The sequence below is a fragment of the Boleophthalmus pectinirostris genome, unplaced genomic scaffold (assembly GCF_026225935.1).
Source record: "Boleophthalmus pectinirostris isolate CB_2022bp ecotype Guang Dong unplaced genomic scaffold, ASM2622593v1 HiC_scaffold_21, whole genome shotgun sequence".
NCBI lineage: Eukaryota > Metazoa > Chordata > Actinopteri > Gobiiformes > Gobiidae > Boleophthalmus > Boleophthalmus pectinirostris.
The window spans coordinates 3,294,202-3,316,516 of NW_026571175.1; the positions used below are offsets into that span (position 1 = coordinate 3,294,202).

General features: G+C 40.4%; 1 protein-coding gene across 1 annotated transcript in view; it reads left to right on the forward strand.

Annotated features, from left to right (window-relative positions):
- The window catches only part of zc3h12ab (zinc finger CCCH-type containing 12Ab), a 19,693-nt gene extending 256 nt beyond the window's left edge, over nt 1-19,437 (forward strand). The window contains exons 2-6 of the mRNA XM_020923793.2: nt 5,145-5,654; nt 10,623-10,762; nt 16,163-16,397; nt 16,488-16,588; nt 16,895-19,437. Of these exons, the coding sequence (XP_020779452.2) occupies nt 5,182-5,654; nt 10,623-10,762; nt 16,163-16,397; nt 16,488-16,588; nt 16,895-17,538 (1,593 nt within the window). The 5' untranslated portion in view covers nt 5,145-5,181 and the 3' untranslated portion in view covers nt 17,539-19,437. The remainder of the gene's footprint in view (nt 1-5,144; nt 5,655-10,622; nt 10,763-16,162; nt 16,398-16,487; nt 16,589-16,894) is intronic.
- The last annotated feature ends 2,878 nt before the right edge of the window (nt 19,438-22,315 follow it).

Sequence of the window (22,315 nt, forward strand, 5' to 3'; positions counted from 1 at the left end):
TAGGTTTTTTGTATGTATTTCATGTATAAGCCAAAGTTCGTAGACAAATACTGACGCTACGTACGCAATAAGACAATATTTTTGTTTTTGGACTAATTTTGCTTATTGCTGTTTTTTAATCTTACAATTAACTAACTGTAACAAGTTTGTGTTTCTTACATTAAGACAACAGTAGTAAAAGTAGTAGTAGTAGTAGTAGTAGTAGGCCTAGTTATTGTAGTGGTAGTAGTGTAATAGTAAAATGTTTTATCTACATTATAAAAGGCTTTAATTTCATTCTAACTACTTGTACTTCTACTTCTAGAGTATATTAATGTCTACTACTACTACTACTACTACAATGAATAGCATATTTGTGATTGTAATTATAATTCATATTTGGTAATGATATTTTTCTTAAAGATTGATTAATACTTGTAAGGTTGTGTATCATTATTTAAAGGTGCACTGCTTCACTTTTTGGTTGAGGATTCGCCACTTACCTGTCTCCATGGAGATATTACCGCTTTGTCTGGAATTTTGCACAGTGCGGCTTTAAACTTCCCGGTGTCTGTGGAGTCGAGCAGGTGCCGGACTCTTTACCAGAAAGGTCGACAGTGTGACTCTTTAGTATCTGAGACCTGCTTACTGTGGCGTCAGGGTTTAGTCGGGTCATTAAAAGGTACGAAACTCTGTTCTTTATGTATGTGCTTGAGTATCCCTGTGGTACCATAAAACATGACTGCTTTTGGTGCATGCGCAAAGTATCAGTCATAAAGTTAGTCCAGGTTTGGTCCAGGTTTGAGTTAAGACAATATACCATCGTCTCATGCCGTTGTTTTTCATTTACGTTGCACTGATCCAGCTTTTTCAGCTCTGATACTTAGATTTTTAAGGTGCACTGTGTAATGTTTTGGTTGAGGGTCTGGCAAATGCTTGTTTCTATGGAGATGTCATTTCTTTGTTTAGAATGACAGCTCCACCTTACATATATTGAATTACGGGTGTTTTTTTAAGATCAAAATACCTAGAAAAACAGACATTCTGACTTTGAGCGGCTTCGCAACTCCACAGATTTATCCTGTACCTTGGTCTCGTTTGGTCTCCATGAAGATATAAAGGTTTAATATCGTACTATGAAACAAAATACTCCTTTAAGTAACTGCCGATACCTGATATTACCAGTATAGAGATGGAAAATGGCGCTAATCCCCTTAAAACACACTTCACCTATTACGCAAGAGATCCAACTGGTTTGCATAACTGTTATCCTTTAAATCACTATGGAACCGATTTGCATGAACATGATCAAACTTTCTGGGCCAAAATCTGCTTGTAAATCATTTTATTACAACCAGTGAAAGGCCCAACCAGGGACTGAAACTGCAACTTTTCCAATGACAGCACCAACATTCTTAGTTTTTCTTTATATTTATCAATCACAAATTACAATTTCACTTTATTTTGTCTTATTAAGCAAATATTTTTGTAGTAATTGCCATGTGCCGCAAAAAAATCCTCAAATTTCTTCCTGAAAAGTGTGAACTCGATTAGAGACAACTGAATCTCCATCTGGCCCAGTTCAGCCTGATGTAAAGCGCGACGTCTTCTGCGTCAGGACTGATTGTATGTAGGTGTTGTATAGTTTTTATTTGTATTGGGACTAGGGATGAGCATGATTAGACGATTAATCGATAGTTGATTATTAAGAATTTTGTCGATTCCGTTCATTTTTAATCGACAAATGTGAATATTGGTTGCTGTGCGTAGTGTAGGGTGACCAAACGTTCGTTTTTTTTTCCTCGGACATGTCAATTTTCCACTTCCTGTCCTGGCCGTCCGGACTTTTTTTTATAAACTGACGCAAATGTCTGGGTTTTCATTTCCTTTCACTTGGAACATTAAACTGAGCATCTCTCGTAGCTCTCTGCACTCAGAAGGAGCGAGCAGACACAAACAGTCGGTCAGTCTGCAACACACTGAAGCACAAATACGCATTTAACGATGACTTGTACAAGAAATTCCCTGCTTTTCATCCCGGTCGAGACAAGTGGGAGATCATGTGCACAGTGTACAAAGCAGCACATATGTTTCGGTGTCCAGTGGTGGTGTTGGGGACCTCAAAGCACCAGGACACTGAAAAACATGAAAAAGCTTTGCCTGGTGTTTTTTTCTTTACTTAGTTTATGAAAATGAGCCATGCTCTTTTAAGTTTTGTGTCTGTGAGACGTGCGCCAATCTGCATTAAACACATTCTAATCTCAAACGGCTGATGTGGCTCTAGAGTGGTCACGGTTTATATGTCATAAAGTTGAATTTATTTATGTAGATTAGTAGTGCAGATAGTAATAATAATAATGATTATTTTAATATAAAAACATTAATGATTAATCGATCGTTAATTCTCCCGACGATTGATTAATGAAATTTCATCAAATGTCCATCCCTAATTGGGACAGTGCACAACAGGACATGAACCAAGACAGAAGTCACAGGAAAGATGCTGGTGCAGATGATAGTATGGAAGCTCATTGACACGTGTAATCCCTGAGCAGGTTGGTGGAAACACTGACAGTACAGACTCAGTGTGTATGGATCAGGCGTCTCCAACCTGTCGCTCAGGAGATACCAGCTGCTCTCCACACCCTTCAGAGGAGCTCGCCAAGGGATTTCTGAATACTAAGTGTTGTGTTGAATAGGAAATTTTGATTAAAAACCGCTGTAAATGTATCATGCTTAACCTTGTGCTCTGATAAACGGATAATGGTTTCTGTTTCATGAGCATCTAACTCAGGGGTGTCAAACATGAGGCCCGGGGGCTTGATCCGGCCCTCCAAGTCCTTTAATCTGGCCCTCGGCTGATTTTCTACTAAAATGTTTTAATTATATTTTCTCTTAAAATCTTGGTAATTTTCTGCAGTGTTTATCACAGCAGCGTCTCCAGCGTCTCTGTACGTGGCCCCTCCCACCAGAGCAGCACAAATGAAAGACTTGTCTCTTTCCAAACGCTCTTAAAGGACGATCGTTTTGACTGTTGACCGTGAAACCCTCATCAGAAAAATGTCCAACATGAGAAAAGTGGACACCTCCAAGAAAAATGTACTTATTTACATACAAGTTCATGTTAAAACTTTGTGTTGAAATTGCATTTTTCTTAAAGTTTCAGGTTGTTCAGAATATTATAATATTTTGTAAAAGAAAGAGTTCATCAGTTAAAAAAGATTTCTGTAATAGATTTGTGTTTCTCTGCACAAATATTTGAACTTATTGTTATTTTTAGGTGGATATGACATGAGTTTTCTGATCCGGCCCCTTTTGGGATCAAAGTCGGTTGGATACGGCCCCCGGACCAAAATGAGTTTGACACCCCTGGTCTAACTGTTCTGTGTCTAAGGCCTGCCGAGGCTCTTATATTACTCAGTTTCTTTGCGAATGCTGAAACACATAGCTCTCTGGCGTTTTGGTTTTGTAAAAGTAGCTCACTGGAGGAAAAACGTTGGAGTTCCCTGATAAACTGACCACAAATAAATTAAAAGAGATATTGAGGTCACAGTGTTAAAATACTATTCTAAAAACAACATACACCACAACCACATCATGTACTCTTACCCCTTCAACTCCCATCAACACCCGACATCTGCACGCACACATTCTACATTCTACTAATGATTCAACTCACACTCACCCCTCAGTCTCTGTTGGCGAATTATTCCAAGAGCAACAGAGGAAAAAGAGGATTTGGCGAGTGCGGATTTACATTTGATTCAGGATAAATAACAAAGGTGGAATGATTTTTTTTTTTTCAGAATAGCTCCAAAAAGCAATGGAGAGTTTAAGTTACATACCTATTCAGTTTTTGGACAATTTCTTTAAAAAATGTTGGTTCAAAGTTTTGGATTTTCAATTTGGATAATTCTGTATGATGTAGATAAAGTGTATTTTCTTTTTTGGTCTTTAGATTTGATCATTTAAATCTTGATTAGAGCTCTGGAATGAACGAATTATGCATTAAAGTGTTTTTGTTTTAGTTTATATTTTGTCTCTTCTTTACAGTAAGTCATAAGTGAAACTGTAAATGCAAACCTGTTCAAACGCTGCTTTTCTTTCTTTGAATTCTGTCATTGTTTAACAGGGTTTGGCTTTTGAAGTACTTATATTTAATTTTAAACGGTTTCGCTCATGAGCCATGGGTTTGTAATCCGTGTGTCATTCGTTCATTTGTTTTTCAATATAAAATCAAAAATAAGAAAATGAATAAACAACGATTTTCTTCATTATTTGTCTCCAGAACCAAAATGAAAAAACAGATAACGATTTGTTTTTTCAGTTTTCGATTTTGTGTTTAAATGAAGAATGGAAAAAAAGGATAACGGTCGTTTCCAGTTTCCGTGATTTAAACTGCGATGCCGGAGTGAACCAGGACTGAACCAGGACTAAAACAGGACTAGACCAGGACTAAACTGTTTTCAGTCCTGGTCTGGTCCCAGTCTCAGTCCTGGTCTCAGTCTCAGTCCTGGGCCCAGACCTGGTTTAGTCCTGGTTCAGTCCTGGTTTAGTTCTGGTTCAGTCCTGGTTTAGTCCTGGTTTAGTCCTGGTCCAGTCCTGGTTTAGGCCTGGTTTAGTCCTGGTTCAGTCCTGGTTTAGTCCTTGTTCAGTCCTGGTTTAGTCCTGGTTTAGTCCTGCTTTAGTCCTGGTTCAGTCCTGGTTTAGTCCTGGTTCAGTCCTGGTTCAGTCCTGGTTCAGTCCTGGTTCAGTCCTGGTTTAGTCCTGGTTTAGTCCTGGTTCAGTCCTGGTTTAGTCCTGGTTCAGTCGCATCGCAGTTTAAGTCACGGAAACTGGAAACGACCGTTATCATTTTTTTCCCATTATTCATTTAAACACAAAATCAGAAACTCAAAAAAACGAATCATTATCTATTTTTTCATTTTGGATTTGGAGACAAATAATGAAGAAAATAGTTGTTTTTTTGTTTTCTTATTTTTCTTTTATTTCGAAAAACGAATGAACGAATGATACACGGATTGTTTACAGTTTGTGTTTTGTTTTGTTGTGCTGCAAAATGACCAAATAAACTATTACTCCTATTGATTCATTTTGTGCATGATATATTATTCTACAAAGTGAATTCTCGTGAGCTTATACTGTTTTTTTTTTACACTTTACAGGTTTGGAAATGGACGCAACAGTTTTTTAAGGACAAACATGAATTCCGAGGTGCTTTCCACCAGAGGCAGTTGGATTGAAATGTTCCAGGATAACTCTTTACCATGGCCGTCGTCTCCTCCTCAATCTTCCACCTCCTCCGCCCCTAACTCCATCTCCCTGGGCCTCGCTGACTCTCCGCCGCAGCAGGCTCCCTCCAAAACCCGCCTAGAACTCTTCCACAAACTGGGCTACTCCACGGAGCAGGTCGAGGAGGTGCTGCGCAAGTTCGGCCCGGGGATGGACACGGATAAAGTGCTGGAGAAGCTGATGAAGATCGGGGAGGCGGAGCAGCCGAACCCCCAGGCCGTGCGGATGAACATCCCCATCGTCCGGGGGGAGGCGAGGACGGAGCGGGCCCCAGCGCAGGTCCCTCCGCCAGGGTCAGGACCGAGCCCGGGCCCCGAGGAGAGCGGAGAGGAGGACGACCCGTACAGGCACATAGTGATAGACGGGAGCAACGTGGCCATGAGGTGAGAGAAAACTGACTTTTTAAAAAAAAAATTTTTATTCATATTTGTTGGTACTTTATTGTTTTATAGACAATATTTTGCATGTTATTCTTACGTGACATAACAGGTACAGACACAGTATTGATATTTGTGCTGAATTCGAGGTGCACTGTGTAACTTTTCAATAGTGGGTCTGTTCTGTCACATGCTTGTTTCTACGGAGACGTCATTGTTCTGCCTGGAATGTTCCACAGTATGACATTAAACAGCTCTACTTTACATTTATTCAATTACATGTGCTTTTATAGCTCAAAAATCCAGAGAAAAACAGATTTTCTGACTGTAATTTGGTCTGGTTTACTCTGGTTTCCATGGTGAAAGAAAGGTTTAATGCCATACTGTGAAACATCTCCACGGAGAAAAGTGTTTGATGGACCCTGGATCAGAAAAATGAGCAAACATTACAAAAAGACGTTCATATAGAAGAGAACAAAAGATTAAAATATTAAAATAAAATATTTGAAATTCTTAAAAAATAAAAAAAATATATATACCGTATATGACTAGTATTTTTTATATATTTTTATATTTTATTTATTTTATTTGTATTTTATTATTATTTTTATTTATTTTATTTATTTTATTCTTTTTAGTTTTTATTGTATATATTTAATTTTTTAACTTTTTATTTTAATGAATTTTTTCAATGTACTTTTTACTTTTTATTTTATTTATTTTTATTTTACTATTATTTGTATTTATTTTATTTTTAAACTTTTTATTTTTATGTATTTTTATGCACTTTTTACTTTTTATTTTATTTATTTTAATTTTATTATTATTTTATTTTTCTTTTTTTTATTTTTTTTTTTTATTTATGTTTTTATTATATATATGTGTGTGTGTGTCTGTGTGTGTGTGTGTTTTTTTTTATATCAAATAGTTTTGCAATATTTGGCCCAGACAAAATTATAGTCAGAATCCTCCAGCTAAGAAAATCCTGCCCAAGCCACAATATTTTGTAGTGTGTACGAGCCTGCAGTAATCCAGAGTCCAAACCAGGACTAAACCAGGTCTAAGCCTTGACTAAATTAGAACTAAACCAGGACTCTCTCGCAGTCCTTTATGTTTACATGTTGTTCTATCTACACAGGTAGAATATGCAAATCAGACACGCTCCACCAGGTCGTTATGATATATGTGGACACACCTTCACATACACTGCAGCAATCATTATACAAATAATAAAGCTCCTCTATACCAGGTTCAAGTCAGGACTAACCCAGGTCTGAAACAGGACTAAACCAGGTCTAGACCTCGACTAAACCAGCACTAAACCAGGACTAAACCAGAGCTAAACTAGGACAAGTCCAGGATTCTCTCAGTTTACATACTCACTGTTTTTTATTTAACAGGAAAATAAAATATACTAACTAGGACTAAACCAGGACTAAACCAGGAGCAGAGCAGGTCTAAAGCAGGACTAGAGCAGGCCTCTCTGTTTGCGTGTTCACTGAAAAGGAGACAGAGTAAAGAGTGAAACAGGAGTAACCCAGGACGAGACCAAACCCTCCACATGACTGAGCACGCTGAAGGTGAATATGCAAATGAGACACACTAAACCCATGTGTGTCACACACACTGTTGTCATCTGTCATGTGTGCATCTGCAGCGGTCAGTATGCAAATGACCAAGACTAAACCAGGTCTAACCCAGGACTAAACCAGGCCCAAACCAGGACTCAACCAGGACTCAACCAGGCCCAAACCAGGCTTAAATCACACCTAAACCTTCTTTTATTTTATCTTATGTCTACACTTTAACATTTCCACGTTAACTGTAGTTAGCAGCGGTGACAATTCACATGTCAAACAAGGACTAAACCAGGACTACACCAGGACCAAACAAGGTCTAAACCAGGACTGGACCAGGACTAATCCAGGACTGAACCATGTCTATACCAGGATCAAACCAGGTTTAAACCAGGACTGAACCAGGACTTTTGCAGCCCTCTATGTTTACCTGTTCTCTGTCATCTGCAAAGATCAATATGCATTTTAAACACACTAAACCAGGACTAAACCAGGACAAAACCTGGACTAAACCAGGACTATACCAGGACTATATCAGGACGAAACCAGGATTATACCAGGACTATACCAGGACTAAACCAGGACTAAAACAGGACTAAACCAGGACTACCTAAGGACTATACCAAGACTCAAACAGGACAAACCCAGACTTAACCATGTCTATTCCAAGACCAAACCAGGTCTAACAAAGTTTAAACCATTACTGACCAAGTCTAAACGAGAACTAAACTAGGACTAAACCAAGTCTAAACCAGGACTAAGCCAGGTCTCGAGCGGGCCTCCTCTACACGTCTGTACTCATCCATTGTCGTGCGTAGAGTGAATATGCAAATCAGACATTCCTGTATTCCCCCGACAGAACCGGCCCGATCACTCTAACCTGTGTTTGGCCGGGACTCTGTGTACACTGTCTGCTCCGGCACACGCACACACACACACACACACACACACACACACACGCGCACACACACACACACACACAGAGACACACACACACGTCAGTTATTACATGATGATATGACACAACCTTTCAACACTAAGTAGTTAATGAGGCTTCAACTAAGATGACATGTTCAGGTCATTTTCAACAAAAACAAAACAAAACAAAACAATACAAAAACATGAGGTGAGGCTGGATAAGTCAGACATATCAGACAGAAATTTGGCCCGCGATATATTTATTTGGCCCACAAGATCATACCAAATATGTATTAGAGCTTCCCGCCGACTACAGTCAGGTTAAAGTACGTAAGCCGAGAGGGGTCACAACAAACGCAAACGCCGCAACAAATACAAATGCGACAGCGCAACAAAAAGCCACAACAAACCAAAAGAAGCCACAACGGAAATGACCGCGGGACTTTATTTTAATGCAAACGCCGCAACAAATACAAACGCCACAACACAAATGCAAATGCCGCAACACATCAAAAAGCCACAACACATCAAAAAGCCACAATGGAAGTGACCGCGGGACTCTATTTTCCGACGGGCCGATCAAGCGGCAAGTGAAGAAGAAGAACTACAACGTGAAACGAATAATGATAAAACAATAAATTACTTTTACTGACGTTTCCAACTTCTCCGTTCCTTTACTTTTCACGTTGTAGTTCTTCTTCTTCACTTGCCGCTTGATCGGTCCGTCAGAAAATAGAGTCCCGCGGTCACTTTCGTTGTGGCTTTTTAATGTGTTGTGGCTTTTTAGTGTGTTGTGGCTTTTTAGTGTGTTGTATTTGTTGTGGCGTTTGCATTAAAATAGAGTCCCGCGGTCATTTCTGTGTTGTGGCTTTTTGTTGTGTTGTCGCGTTTGTATTTGTTGCGGCGTTTGCGTTTGTTGTGACCCCTCTCAGCTTCCGTACTAAAGAGACGTTATTTATTTACAATTTTGTGATTAATTTATATTATGATTGTTCTGAATTCAATGTTTAAACAAAATTATTCTTAACAGTTATTTTAATAAGAAAAGGTTTAACATTACAGATCACGAAAGAAGAGAAAACATGCAGATGTTGTTGAAAATGGCCCACAATTTAGTCCCAGTTTTTAATTTTGGCCCAGTGTGAGTTTGAGTTTGTCTCTCCTGGTTTAAGTCATTGATTCTTTATAGTTGATGTTATGTGAAGCTAACTGTAAGCACTGCTCTGTCTGAAGCTCCGTTATACTTTAAGATGAGCTTTATATCAACAGTCTGACCATCAGTGTTGGGGAGTAACAGATTACATGTACCGGAGTTACGTAATCAGAGTACAACTTATGAGTAACTGTATTCAGTTACAGTTACTGTTTCAAAGAGTGGTAATTAGATTACACGGCGGTATTTTCCTGTTTTCACATTTTGGGCTATATCCCCCTTTTTTTTTTTTTTTCTGTAATTCCACTCATTTCCGGAAACTAAACCAGGTCTAAATTAGATCTAAAACAGGACTAAACCAGGACTAAAACAGGACTGTCTTAGCTGCTAACTGACAGGCTGTGTGGACGTGTCTCATTTTCTATCAATAATATTTTTAATTTGGTTCAGTAAAGTCTGGGCTTTTTTATTTTCTTTTAGCAGACAAAACATCTTATGTCACAATTTCCTCGTCTTTGTTTCTCTACAGCAAATCAAGTAATCAAAAAGTATTCAGATTACATTACTCACTTTAAGTAACTTAATGGATTATGTTACAAACTACATTTTGGTGTATGTAATCTGTAATCTGTAGGGGATTACATTTTAAAAGTCACCTTCCCAACACTGCTGACCTGGACTGAGACCAGGACTGAGACTGGGACCAGCACTGAGATGTGGTTCAGTCCTGGTTTAGTCCTGGTTTAGACCTGGTTCAGTCCTGGTTCAGTCCTAGTTTAGTCCTGGTTCAGTCCTAGTTTAGTCCTGGTTCAGTCCTGGTTTATTTCTGGTTCAGTCCTGGTTCAGTCCTAGTTTAGTCCTGGTTCAGTCCTGGTTCAGTCCTGGTTCAGTCCTGGTTTATTTCTGGTTCAGTCCTGGTTTATTTCTGGTTTAGTCCTGGTTTATTTCTGGTTTAGTCCTGGTTCAGTCCTGGTTCAGTTCTGGTTCAGTCCTGGTTTAGTCCTGGTTCAGTCCAGCATCAGTCCTGGTTCAGTCCAGCATCACAGTTTAAGTCACGAAACGGTTTCATGTTTTTTCCATTATTCCTTTAAACACAAAATCGAAAAATGAAAAAACAAATCTTTATCCATTTTTTCATTTTAGTTTTGAAGATAAATAATGAAGTTTTTTTTTTTTTCTTTCCCCTTTTCTTATTTTTAATTTTATATTGAAAAACGAATGAACAAATGACACTGGGACTTGAGTGTTCTGGCTCGGTTCACTGCTCTGTTGTGCTGAGGCTGTATTCTTTTCCGTGTAACCAAATATTCTCTGTTCTTCCTCCAGTCATGGGAATAAGGAGGTGTTTTCCTGTCTGGGAATCCAGATCGCTGTGAACTTCTTCCTGGAACGAGGCCATAAAAGTGTGACTGTGTTTGTGCCGTCCTGGAGGAGCGAGAAACCACGCCCCGATGTGCCAATCTCAGGTAACATACAGCCTAGAGTGTGAATGTTAAAGGGCACGTATGACACTGTTATTATCTGTGTGAGATACATAGACAAAACACAACTCCACGTATGTTTCTGAGGAGGTAACAACTAGGGTACGACCAATATGATGTTTTTTTGTGGCAGATATGGAGGTATAAAAGCCGATATAAAAGCGGATATATTTAGTAGGGATGTACCGATCACATTTTTTTGGCCCCAAGTCCGAGCCCTTTGATTTTGAGTATCTGCCGATCTGACCAAATAAAAACAAGATGACATAAGAACCACAGCCTCTCTCCCCCGACTGCCCCCACTTCCTCGCACGGCCACCACGTCCACAGACCCACAGCGGAGCGAGCACTGCAACATCAGTCCCACCGCTCAATAGACGCTTCATGTCGCTGGACAGACCCTCTCCAGAAGCTCCTCTGCAGAACAGCACTGTTTGTTTTGTTTGCAACAAACAGCCCCATGCGATGACGTCATCGGCCGCACAGGTGTGAACACAGAACCACAGGCAGTGTTGGGGAGTAACAGATTACATGTACCAGGGTTATGTAATCAGAGTACAAGTTATGAGTAACTGTATTCAGTTACAGTTACTGTTTTAAGGAGTGGTAATTGGATTACAGTTACTTTGTTTAAATAAATGGATTACATGGTGGAATTTTCCTGTTTTGGGCTTTTTCTTTTTTTTTTTTCTTTTTTTTTTTGGTAATTCCACTCATTGCCGGACACTAAACCAGGACTAAAACCAGGTCTAAACCAGGTTTAACCAGGACTAAACCAGGTCTAAACCAGGACTAAAGCAGGATTTAACAGGACTAAATCATGCTGCATGGACCGTGTCTCTTTATCTTCTATCAGTAATATTTTTAATTTGGTTCAGTAAAGTCTGTGCTTTTTTATTTTCTTTTAGCAGACAAAACATCTTATGTGAAGATTTCCTCGTCTTTGCTTCTCTATAACAAATCAAGTAATCCAAAGTATTCAGATTACGTTACTCAATTTAAGTAATTTAATAGATTACATTACAAACTACATTTTTGGGGATGTAATCTGTAATCTGTAGGGGAATACATTTTAAAAGTCACCTTCCCAACACTGACCACAGGTAACAGCGCTCAGGCATGGCTCGGCCCAAAAGTCCCAGCGTAAGTGCGTCTCTAGTACAACAGGTGCTGGGACAGACAGTACCATTTTTAGAACCAAAAATGGTACAGAAAAAAGGTCAACAGTTTCATAAACTAGAGTACATATGTATCTGTTCAATACATTTTTATATCAGATGCATTAACTTGAGTTTTTGGCCTTGCTGTTTACTTCTGCTTGACCGGGTCCATTACACACAAAAAAAGAAAATGATCAGGCCATCTCAGCAGTCTGTTTGCATTTTACATGAGAAAGTATGAGTACAGCTGTTTATCTGTGGCCATGATTAAAAGTTGATTTGAAAAAAAACAAAAAAAAAAGAAAACTGCAGAGTCGATTCCCCGCCTGTCCCTTTACGATACATCACCGTAAACACCATCACCACAAAGTTCTGGTTCACGGTGACGGCAGGATGTTTGTCTCCACAGAGAAGAGCCAGGCCAGGTGACAGGTCAGATCTGTGGAGCGCTGACAACAGCAACAGAATGCATGTTTTTATTGGGATTTAATAATCACAAGATAGATAAGTAAATGCCAAAGTGTGGATCCCCGTTGAGACAAGCAGGTGGCAAACTCCCACAGACGAACATCAGATCGATCCTCAGCCTATAGCAGCACGACAGAATCCACCTATCTTCAGTATCTTTGTTCTTTTTTACAGTTGTGCACTTTCATCAGAGGAGCAGAATGTAGGTCATCACCACATCACAACCACAGAGAATACCCCCGGTTTATTTTGCATCAAATTGAAACAGAGATTAAGCAGATATGAGATGAATTTCCACTGAAAACAAACACAAAAAATCCCTTAACTAAATGTAAAATGGTTGACTCAGAGAATGATTGGTTCCGTGCCTTTCTTCGCTCTTTTTTAAGTTGGCTCTTGTTGGGGTAAAAGGGCTTGGCTGTGTTATATAGTTGGGAAAATTCTGAATATTATGAAATCACTGGGCGTTCCCTGCAGATTAGGGATGTCAAGAAAATGATAATCATGTTTATTTAGGTCATTAAAATTTTAACTGTGAAGATTTAAAAGAAAATATTCCACTCAGTCTTTACTCCAGAAAAGTACAATTAGTACAAAAAGTGCTGTTTTATCTGTTTATGCCACATTAGTTTGACTTTATGACTCAGAAAGTTTGATTTCTAAAACCAGGTCACGGATGTTACCTAATGACTATGAAAGAAAAAAAACTAAAAGACAGTGCATTGGTCATAGTGTCTGCTTTTGTGAATAATCCTTAAAGGTCTTATATTACACAAAATGGACTCTTGTGAGCTTTAAGTCATGTTATAAAGTCAAGCAGAAGTAAACAGCAAGGTCAAAAATACAAGTTAATGCATCTGATATAAAAATGTATTGAACAGATACATATGTACTCTAGTTTATGAAACTGTTGACCTTTTTTCTGTACCATTTTTGGTTCTAAAGTTCCATATGTTTTAAACAGACCATGTATGAAACATGGAACAAAAATTATTTCCCAAATTTCAAAAACCTGCAAATCATGTCAATAAATGGATGTATTTCATCATATCTTGTGTTATTCCATCTTTGAACTGTTGATGAAGGGACAGGATTTTTCAAAAAAAAAGTATTTAAAATGATAAAAATTTACTTGGAAGGACTGACATATTTTATAGAAATAGTTTCCTTTCATTTTGAAGTAATATTAAAGTATTCAGAAGAAAAAAACTGACAAATGATGTAAAATCCTGCACCTTCTACTTGTTTGCACAATTTTCCCTCCGTTACTTTTCCCTCCGTTACCATGACTTTTCTTAATAAAAAAATCTCATGAGTCAAAAAGTAAGAGGTTTTTCAACCTAATCTTGTACCATATGGTAGAAAACTATATGAAGCAAATATTCAAACCAGTTTGTTAAGGATATGGAAGTGAGAACCAAGAGTTATCACTGTTTGGATTTATTGCCCAAAAAGTGCTGCATATTTCATTCCCTCCGTTACTGCGACATGAGTTTTTAAATTTTTTGTCTTGAACTTGAAAGAATATCACAGGTTTAACTTGACCCTGTTGGAGTGTAACTCTTTCCTACATTCTGATACTTTACTTATTTCAATAGTCCCTCTAGTTTCTGAATAAGAGACATTTGAATGTCAAAAATCTGCCTCCGTTTCCCTCCGTTACCACTTGACCGGACCCAGTGTTATTTTCTCTTCATTAACAGATCTGGAACAACTCCAGATGTTTGTGTAATCCTTTATTATTTCTCTGTTTACATCTCTATAGCTCAAATTGCTCTAGTACCACATGACATCACAAGGTGGAACAGGGTGTTGTTCTCTATTTTCTTGCATATTTAGAACTCCTAAATATGCAGGGTTTGTGTGTTACGCATGTGTGTGAATGAAACAAAACACAACGCTGGATGTTTTTGGTGCGCTTGTGATGAGGAAACAACATTAGTTTGACCAAACGTCCTTATGGACCCGGGACAGTTCCAGTTTTGAGTCTGTGTCCTGTTCCAGCAGATTTATCCAAAACCACAGATTTGTTACAGTTTTATACAAGAAATGTCCCAGTTGTCCCTATTTTTGATCAATCTGATCCCTGCCAACAGTAAAGAGAGACATAAATTGTCATCTGTTTTGGTAAAATACAGAAAAGCTGCTTAAAAACTGACTCACATGTTCGGCTCAGACTGCAGCCTGAAGTGACCCAAATCCGATTTTTTTGGCCTCTGTGCTCCTGTATCTGACCTTTTAAAGACAGTCTGAAAGACACAGATCCGATTTTTTTCAAATGCGACGCTGGATATGTGCTCCTGCTCATGTTTAGGTGACTTCTCGCTGTGTGTGACGTCGTCGTGTCCTCCTATGTGCATGCGAGACACTTTTGGGGTGTTTAAAGTTCACACTGGAGATCACATACAAGTCCCATTTACCGTATTTTCCAGGCTATTAGTCGCGCTCTTAAGCCTCCAACCCCATCAAAAAACAACTGCACGCCCCACAATCCAGAGCACCCTATACACGAATCCACTCGGGTGTCCCAGCACGACTTCAGTAAACTACAAACCCGAAGCACCCGCAGAACACACAAACACACACGGAGCAGACAGCGACTGCACAGCGAAACACACCCACAGACACACTCATCACTCCACGCCGACGAGGAACGGAGCGGAGGAACGAACTGAAAAAGTGAGTGCAATGTGCCACTTCTAGACACGACTGAACAACTGAGTCACTGCGAACACGGCAACAATCCGTTGGTCCCAGACACACCCTCCCTACACGCCACAACTGAACAAAGCCCAGAGTCACTGTGAACGCCACAAACAAACAAAACCACTCACCCATCACACTGTTGTTTAAAGTCCAGTGTGGTTTATTTGTGAAAAAACTTCATAAATAGACCATTTAATGACAGTGTATCTTATAATCCAGAGCGCCTAATAGCCCGAAAAATACGGTAATTGGAAATGTGAACGACATTGCAAAAACATCGGATTTCACAAAAAATCTGAATTGAACGTAACCTTCGTCATGAACGGGCTGAGTGCAGAACAGTGTTGATTAATTACTCAGTCATTTCACAGTTTTATTATTACCAACCCCCACAAACCAGGGATGTCCCAGTTTTTGATTTTGAAAATCTGGTCACTGTAAACAACATTATTACAGAGATCAGAAAATAGTGTAGTATGGGCCCTTTCAAAAGTGAATTTTTTTATTTTTTTTTTACAATAATTAATAAAAATAAGTCATAAAATATAAAATCTCAGCTTTATACAAGAGATCAGCAGTGACCTCTTGTGGTCTTGTGCTCAAAATACACCTTTAAACGGCCTCTAGATTTTTATGTACTGGAGCAAAATGCATCTTTTGCCAGTACAGATATATTGTACAAACAGCTCTTAGGTCAGAATAAGTCTGCTGTGTTGTGTCCGCATCTGATTCTAAAATGGTTTATTGTCAGATAATCAGGAAGTGTGCTGTCAGCATTCTAGTTGTTGTTAGTTTTACTGTCACGGCTCATCATGAGTTGTGAAAAGCGCTTATAAACGTATCGAGGTGAATAATTAGGATTTAGAATGCATAAATTTGGACCACTGCAAATATTGTCTTCTTTATTTTTACCCATACGTTCCTGCGCTAATTATTAAGTCTTTCAACAAAAATGTAATAAATAATCATTTTTAAATCACACTCTGAAATGCCTTGAGCTTTAACACTGGTAAGAATGGTTTTAATATTCTCTGTCTCTCTCTCTCTGTAGATCAGCACATTTTGCGAGAGTTGGAGAAGAGGAAGTTGCTGGTCTTCACGCCATCGAAGCGCGTTAACGGTAAACGGATAGTTTGCCACGACGACCGCTACATCGTGAAGCTGGCGTACGACACAGACGGGCTAATCGTGTCCAACGACCTGTACCGCGACCTGCAGCGCGAGAACCCCGAGTGGAAACGCTTCATCCAAGAACGACTAATCATGTTCACCTTCGTCAACAACATGTGAGTTTGACCCTCTGACCCTCTGCTCTGCTTCTCTGACCCTCTGCTCCTCTAACTCCTCTGACCCTCTCCTCTGCTCTTCTCCCTCAGGTTCATGCCTCCCGATGACCCAATGGGGAGACATGGTCCTTCTCTGGATGACCTGCGGCGCAAATCTCCCATCGTCCAGAAGAAGGGCCCCTGTCCTTACGGTGAGTGAACCACATGGCTGAGACCTGATTCAATGACAGTATACTCTAAATCACCATTTACATGCTTCTTAATGATAATCTTGGTTTGGACACACATTTGCATTGAGCTGAAGAATGTGTTTGACATATAGTTAAACTTGTGCTCCTCAGTGTAAGAGGTACAGAGAGCTCTGCCCTGCTGGGGTCATTAGGACCTTTACTGATTAACTCTGAGAAGTGTGAAGTCTGATGCACTGAAGTGTAACAGGCCTGTCTATAAAAACACACTGTTTACTTTGATTTGACCAAATTCATTTGTGTTTCCAGGAAAGAAGTGCACGTTTGGGATCAAGTGCCGCTTCCTGCACCCGGAGCGTCCCAAACAGTCCAACCAGAGCGTGGCCGACGAACTGCGCAGCCGCAGCTCTCTACCGCCCCCTACGCCTGCGCCCGGGCACAGCCTGTCTCTGGTGGAGGACATGGCCAAAAAACTGACTCTGGGCGGCTCCATGAAGAAAGAGCATCATTCAGACACCAGTACCATTCCACATGGGACAAGCTCTCACAGCAAAGGCCACAGCAAGAAGAGCTGCTCTAAGAAGGACAGAAAACCTCGGCACAGCTCACTGGAGCAGAGCTCGCTCTCCAGCGTCGACTCCCACGATCTGGACTCTGGTCTGGGCTCCATCGACCCGCACATTGACACCCCCTATGGGACGAGCCTGTACTCCCAGCCCCACAGCGCCCCCTGCCACAACTGTCACGTCACTGTTTCTCACCACTGCTTCCAGCAGCCCCCACACGTCACCCAATCAGAAATGAACCTAGCTTACAACATGGCTCCTTATCCAAACTACGGCTCGTACAGTGGCGGGATGCAAGCGTACAGTCATCCTCCAGAGTTTCAGCACAGCGTGCACAGACCGCCACAGCCAGTGTACTGGTCTGATCCCGTATATGGCGCCCCCTAGAGCCATGTGCAGGGTACCGGAGGAGAGTTCACAGTGGGAGCAGAGCCAAGTGAGCGCAGGACACACTAAAGACCAGAGAGAGGGAGTTCGAAAGAAGTTACTGGCGATTTTCAGCGCGCAGTTGGTGGATACGGCAATGAATCTGAACCCCCAACTTTTAGATCCTCAAAGATTAGCAGCAGAGATACTGAGGCTGCAGAGTCAGGGATTGTAAAATAAAATAAATGTCAGAGACATTTTTGGACATAAACACAAAAGGAGAAAAACATGCTTGATAAATTTTGAAAGTTGGTTAGATGTAAGTGGACTGATGTACTGTATGTTCTATACGGGTCTTAAGTGGTTGGACACTTTCAGTCAAAGCACAATGCAAAATGAATGGACAGTGCTAGACTCACAACACAAAGGTTCTCGGTTCAATTCCTGGACTCTGGAGCCATCTGTGTGGAGTTTGCATGTTCTCTCTGTGTCTGGGTTCTTTGGGTGTTCTGGTCTCTCCCATCAACCTGCACAATAGGCAAACTCCTCCAGCGAAGTAGTCTTTGTGATCATGATCTCAACTTTCTTTGTGAAGAAAGAGCAAATGAATGGACCTGCAGATCAGTGACATTATGGACATGTGCTTGATGTAGAGAAACGACTGTAGGTTCTTAGCTAAAAGCTCTGGAGCGTGTCTGAAGACGTAAGATGTTGTTGACCATTTTCAAAATGAATGTTATTGTAAAAGTTCTGACCAAGAATTCTTGGTTTACTCCTGGTTTCGACCTCCTGGGTTAATCCAGGTTTAGTACTGGTTTATTTCATATTTAGTCCTGGATTAGACTAGGTTTAGTCCAGGTTTAGTTCAGGTTTAGTACCGGATTAGTCCTGTTTTAGGCCTCATGGTTTAATCCTCCTGGTGTAGACTGTGGTTAAATCCTGGATTAGTCCTGGTTTAGATCTTCTGGTTTAGACCTGGTTTAGACTTGGCTAAATCCTGGTTTAGACCAGGTTTAAGCCTGGTTTAGGTTTCCTGGTTTAGACCTGGTTGAATCCTGGTTGAGTCCTGGATTCTGGTGATGTGGTCTGCAGGTGGTATCCAGTTTGCAGATCACAGTTGAACTAAAGCTGCCTCAGTCTCAGTTAAAGCAGCGTCCTGTTGATGCAAATTGCATCTTTATATAAACTTCAATTATTCAAGTATCAATATATCAATGCAGCAATAAACAAATGGTACAGGTTCACACTTGTTCTGTGCAAATACCTTAAGCCTCTCATAGTTTCACTTTTGTTTGTGTTATTACATTCATTCATGACTCAGATTACTTGTCTGTATATTTGTTCTCTTTTTGGAGTAATGGATTACTTATTGTATGTCTTATCATTTAAAGAGGGGCTATTATGCAAAATCTATTTTATTTTCATTTTTTAGCTTTCCACCATGTTATAAGGTTATTCCCTCATCAAAAACAAGCCTGAAGAGGTTTTAGACAACATCCTTGCATGTTTGAGTAATCTAGTGATCTCTCCCACGCCCTATTTGAACCCTCCTTATGGTCAGCAGTACCGTACTGTACAAGGCTCCACCCACAAGCCCCATCACCTGCGCCCTCACACGACAGTTCTCCGTAAATATAGAAAACCGTGATACAAAACTGTGCACTACAACTTCACAACTTGATGTGATGTGCAGTAGCTTCATTTTCAAAACAGTATTCTTCTTCATCTTCTGGCTGTTGTGGCTCATTTGAATCTTGTAAGAAATCACTGAAAACTATTATATTATATTGAAATGGTCATAATTTGTTCTACATGCTGTATTTAATATAATAATCCAGGCTCCTCTTGCATAATGTAGCGTAAAATGCATGTTCCAGGTTGTGTCTTTACTGTTTTCAAAGCCCCTCCCTGTCTCTTATTTCACAGATATAATTATTTAAATAAACTTTGAACAAATGTAACATTGGATTCAAAATGGACTCTTCATTTCTCTCAGGAGATGTGCTCATTTTTTTCAGTCTGTTGATAATACTGCAGTGACGTCGCGCCGGGGGTGTTCCGCATGTACCACTATGACGCAATGTTCAGCAGTTCTAGAGACACGATGCACATTCAGTCAGTTTCATGGTAAAGCTAAAGTGGAATGGTGTTTTATCCACTGTTCTGTCGTGTTGTGGCAACTTTAGTGTAAACTTGGTTCATCTGCATCTTAAGCCAGTGATGTTCATTTTGTCTTCTTATATACTTTAACTTCTTGGGTTCTTCTTAAAGACAATGCAGTAGGGATGGGCATTCGATGAAATTTTCTTAATCGATCATCGGAAGAATTAACGATCGATTATCGATTAATCATTAACATTTTTATATTTTAACGATCATCATTATTATTACTATCTGCACTACTAATCTGCATAAATAAATTCAACTTTACGAAATATAAAGCATAACGACTCTAGAGCCACATCAGCCCGATTGACATTAGAATGTGTTTAATTCAGTTTTGCGCAACTCTCACAGAAACGAAACTTAAAACCACATCGCTAATTTGCATAAACTAAGCGAAGATAAAACTACAGCTCTTGTGTCGCTGATGTGGTTCAATTTCTGTGGGATTAAAAGACACGACTCAGTGGAATACAGGTTAGTGTGATCATATTTGTGTTTGTCAAAACCAGGACACCGTACGGGTGGAGGGAGGTGGGGACTCGTCATCCACATTGCACGACTCTCACCTGGCAAAACTTTTTCCCACTGGACACAGAAACATATGTGCTGCTTTGTGCACATGGCCTCCCACTTGTCCGGAACACAACGGAAAGCATGGAATTTCTTGTACAAATCATCGTTAAATCCACATTTGTGCTTCGGTACGTTACAGATTGACCAACTGTTTCTGTTTGCTCGCTCCTTTTGAGTGCAGAGACACATGTACACACCTGTTTGGTCACACTACACACAGCAACCTACATTCGGTTTGTCGATTAAAATGAAAGTAATCGATGAAATTCTTAATGATCAATTATCGATTAATTGACTAATCATGCCCATCCCTACAATGCAGTAAAGTGTATTTACCTTGCTGACATGTTTCGCCTGTTAGCTGCAAGTCATCTTCAGAACTGTCCTCGGTGTTGGTGTTGACGTGTCGTATATCAGCTGTTGTTACTTCCTGTAGGCGTGGTCAGCCTGATGGACCTGGCAGGTCGCTCAGACTGACCACACCTCCTGTCGCCCGGTGTCTCTGGAGGAGGGTGTCCCTGGTGTGTGAAAGGAGGAACGCGCCGTCATCACGGTTAATGCTGTCCGTGCCTCTGCAAAAAGGAAACATCAGGTAGACTCACCAGAACACAAAAAGAAAAGCAGAACAGGAAAACTTAAAATCTGCCATATCAGACACTGTTAAAGAAACAACCACGTTATGGATTGGGACGGGGCTCGGGTCATTGGATTGGAAAACAGCAAGTTCAAACTCTGGATCAAGGAGGCCACTGAAATCAGGAAACGAGGCACAGACAGCATTAACCGTGATGACGGAGCGTTCCTCCTTTCACACACCTGGGACACCCTCCTCCAGAGAACACCTTGTTGACATGTTTGGGCTGTTAGCTGCAAGCCATATTCAGATCTGTCCTGGTGTTGGTGTTGACGTGTCGTATATCAGCTGTTGTTACTTCCTGTGGGCGTGGTCAGCCTGATGGACCTGCAGGTCGCTCAGACTGACCACGCCTCCTGTCGCCTGCTGTTCTCTGGAGGAGGGTGTCCCAGGTGTGTGAAAGGAGGAACGCTCCGTCATCACGGTTAATGGTGTCCGTGCCTTGTGCCCTGATTTCAGTGTCCTCCTTGATCCAGCGTTTGAACTTGTTGTTTTCTGATCCAATGACCCGAGTCCCGTCCCCAATCCGTGAATGCAAAAAGGAAACATCAGGGAGACTCTAAAATGAACAGGAAGCCAGAGCAAAGATGCAAGGATTGGGGTGATGTGCTCTCTGTCCTTTTTGTTCCTGTTAAAAGTCATGCTGCAGAGTTTTGGACTCACTGTAGTCGGTAAAGTGCGTTTTGTGAAATGCCGGAATAAAGTACGTTACAGTCGTCCAGGTGTGATGAAATAAAAACGTGCATAACTTGTTCAAAAAGTTTAAAAGATAAAAAAAGTTTAGATAAAAGCTGCACAAACACAAACAATACAATACAGCTACTAAAAACATAGAAAACAATGAGATACTCACAACAAGAAATGTATGTGTCACTTGTTAAAAGCCAGTGAAAAAAAGGTGTTTTTAGAAGTGATTTAAAAACAGGTACAGACTCGGCCTGTCAAATCTCTAATGGAGACTGGTTCTACAGCCGAGGAGCAGCAACAGGAAACACACAGGCCCCACAAAGCTCAAGTTTAGTCTTTGGGACAGTGAGCTGGAGCTGGTCTGGTGACCTGAGAGTGCAAGACGAGACATAAGGGAGGGTCAGGTCTGTGAGGTAGGAGGACGCTGGGCCGTGCAAACACTTAAAGGTTGTATAGAGGATTTTTTAAGGGAAGAGAAATATAGCGACAGTCCTTTTCCTTGGTCATCTTAATTAAAAGGCTGCTGCATTTCTGTAATACAGCGACAGTCCTTTTTCAAATGTTGTGCATGTGTGACACCACCTTCCTCCTCCACAGCCTCAGTAGAAACACCTCCTCCTCCTCTTTACTCTACAAATACATATAAGGGCAATACATATAAGACGAATACAAAGCCAATCTTTACCCTACAAAAAAAGGCAATAAGAGCATCACATTATCAACTTATAACGAACCAAC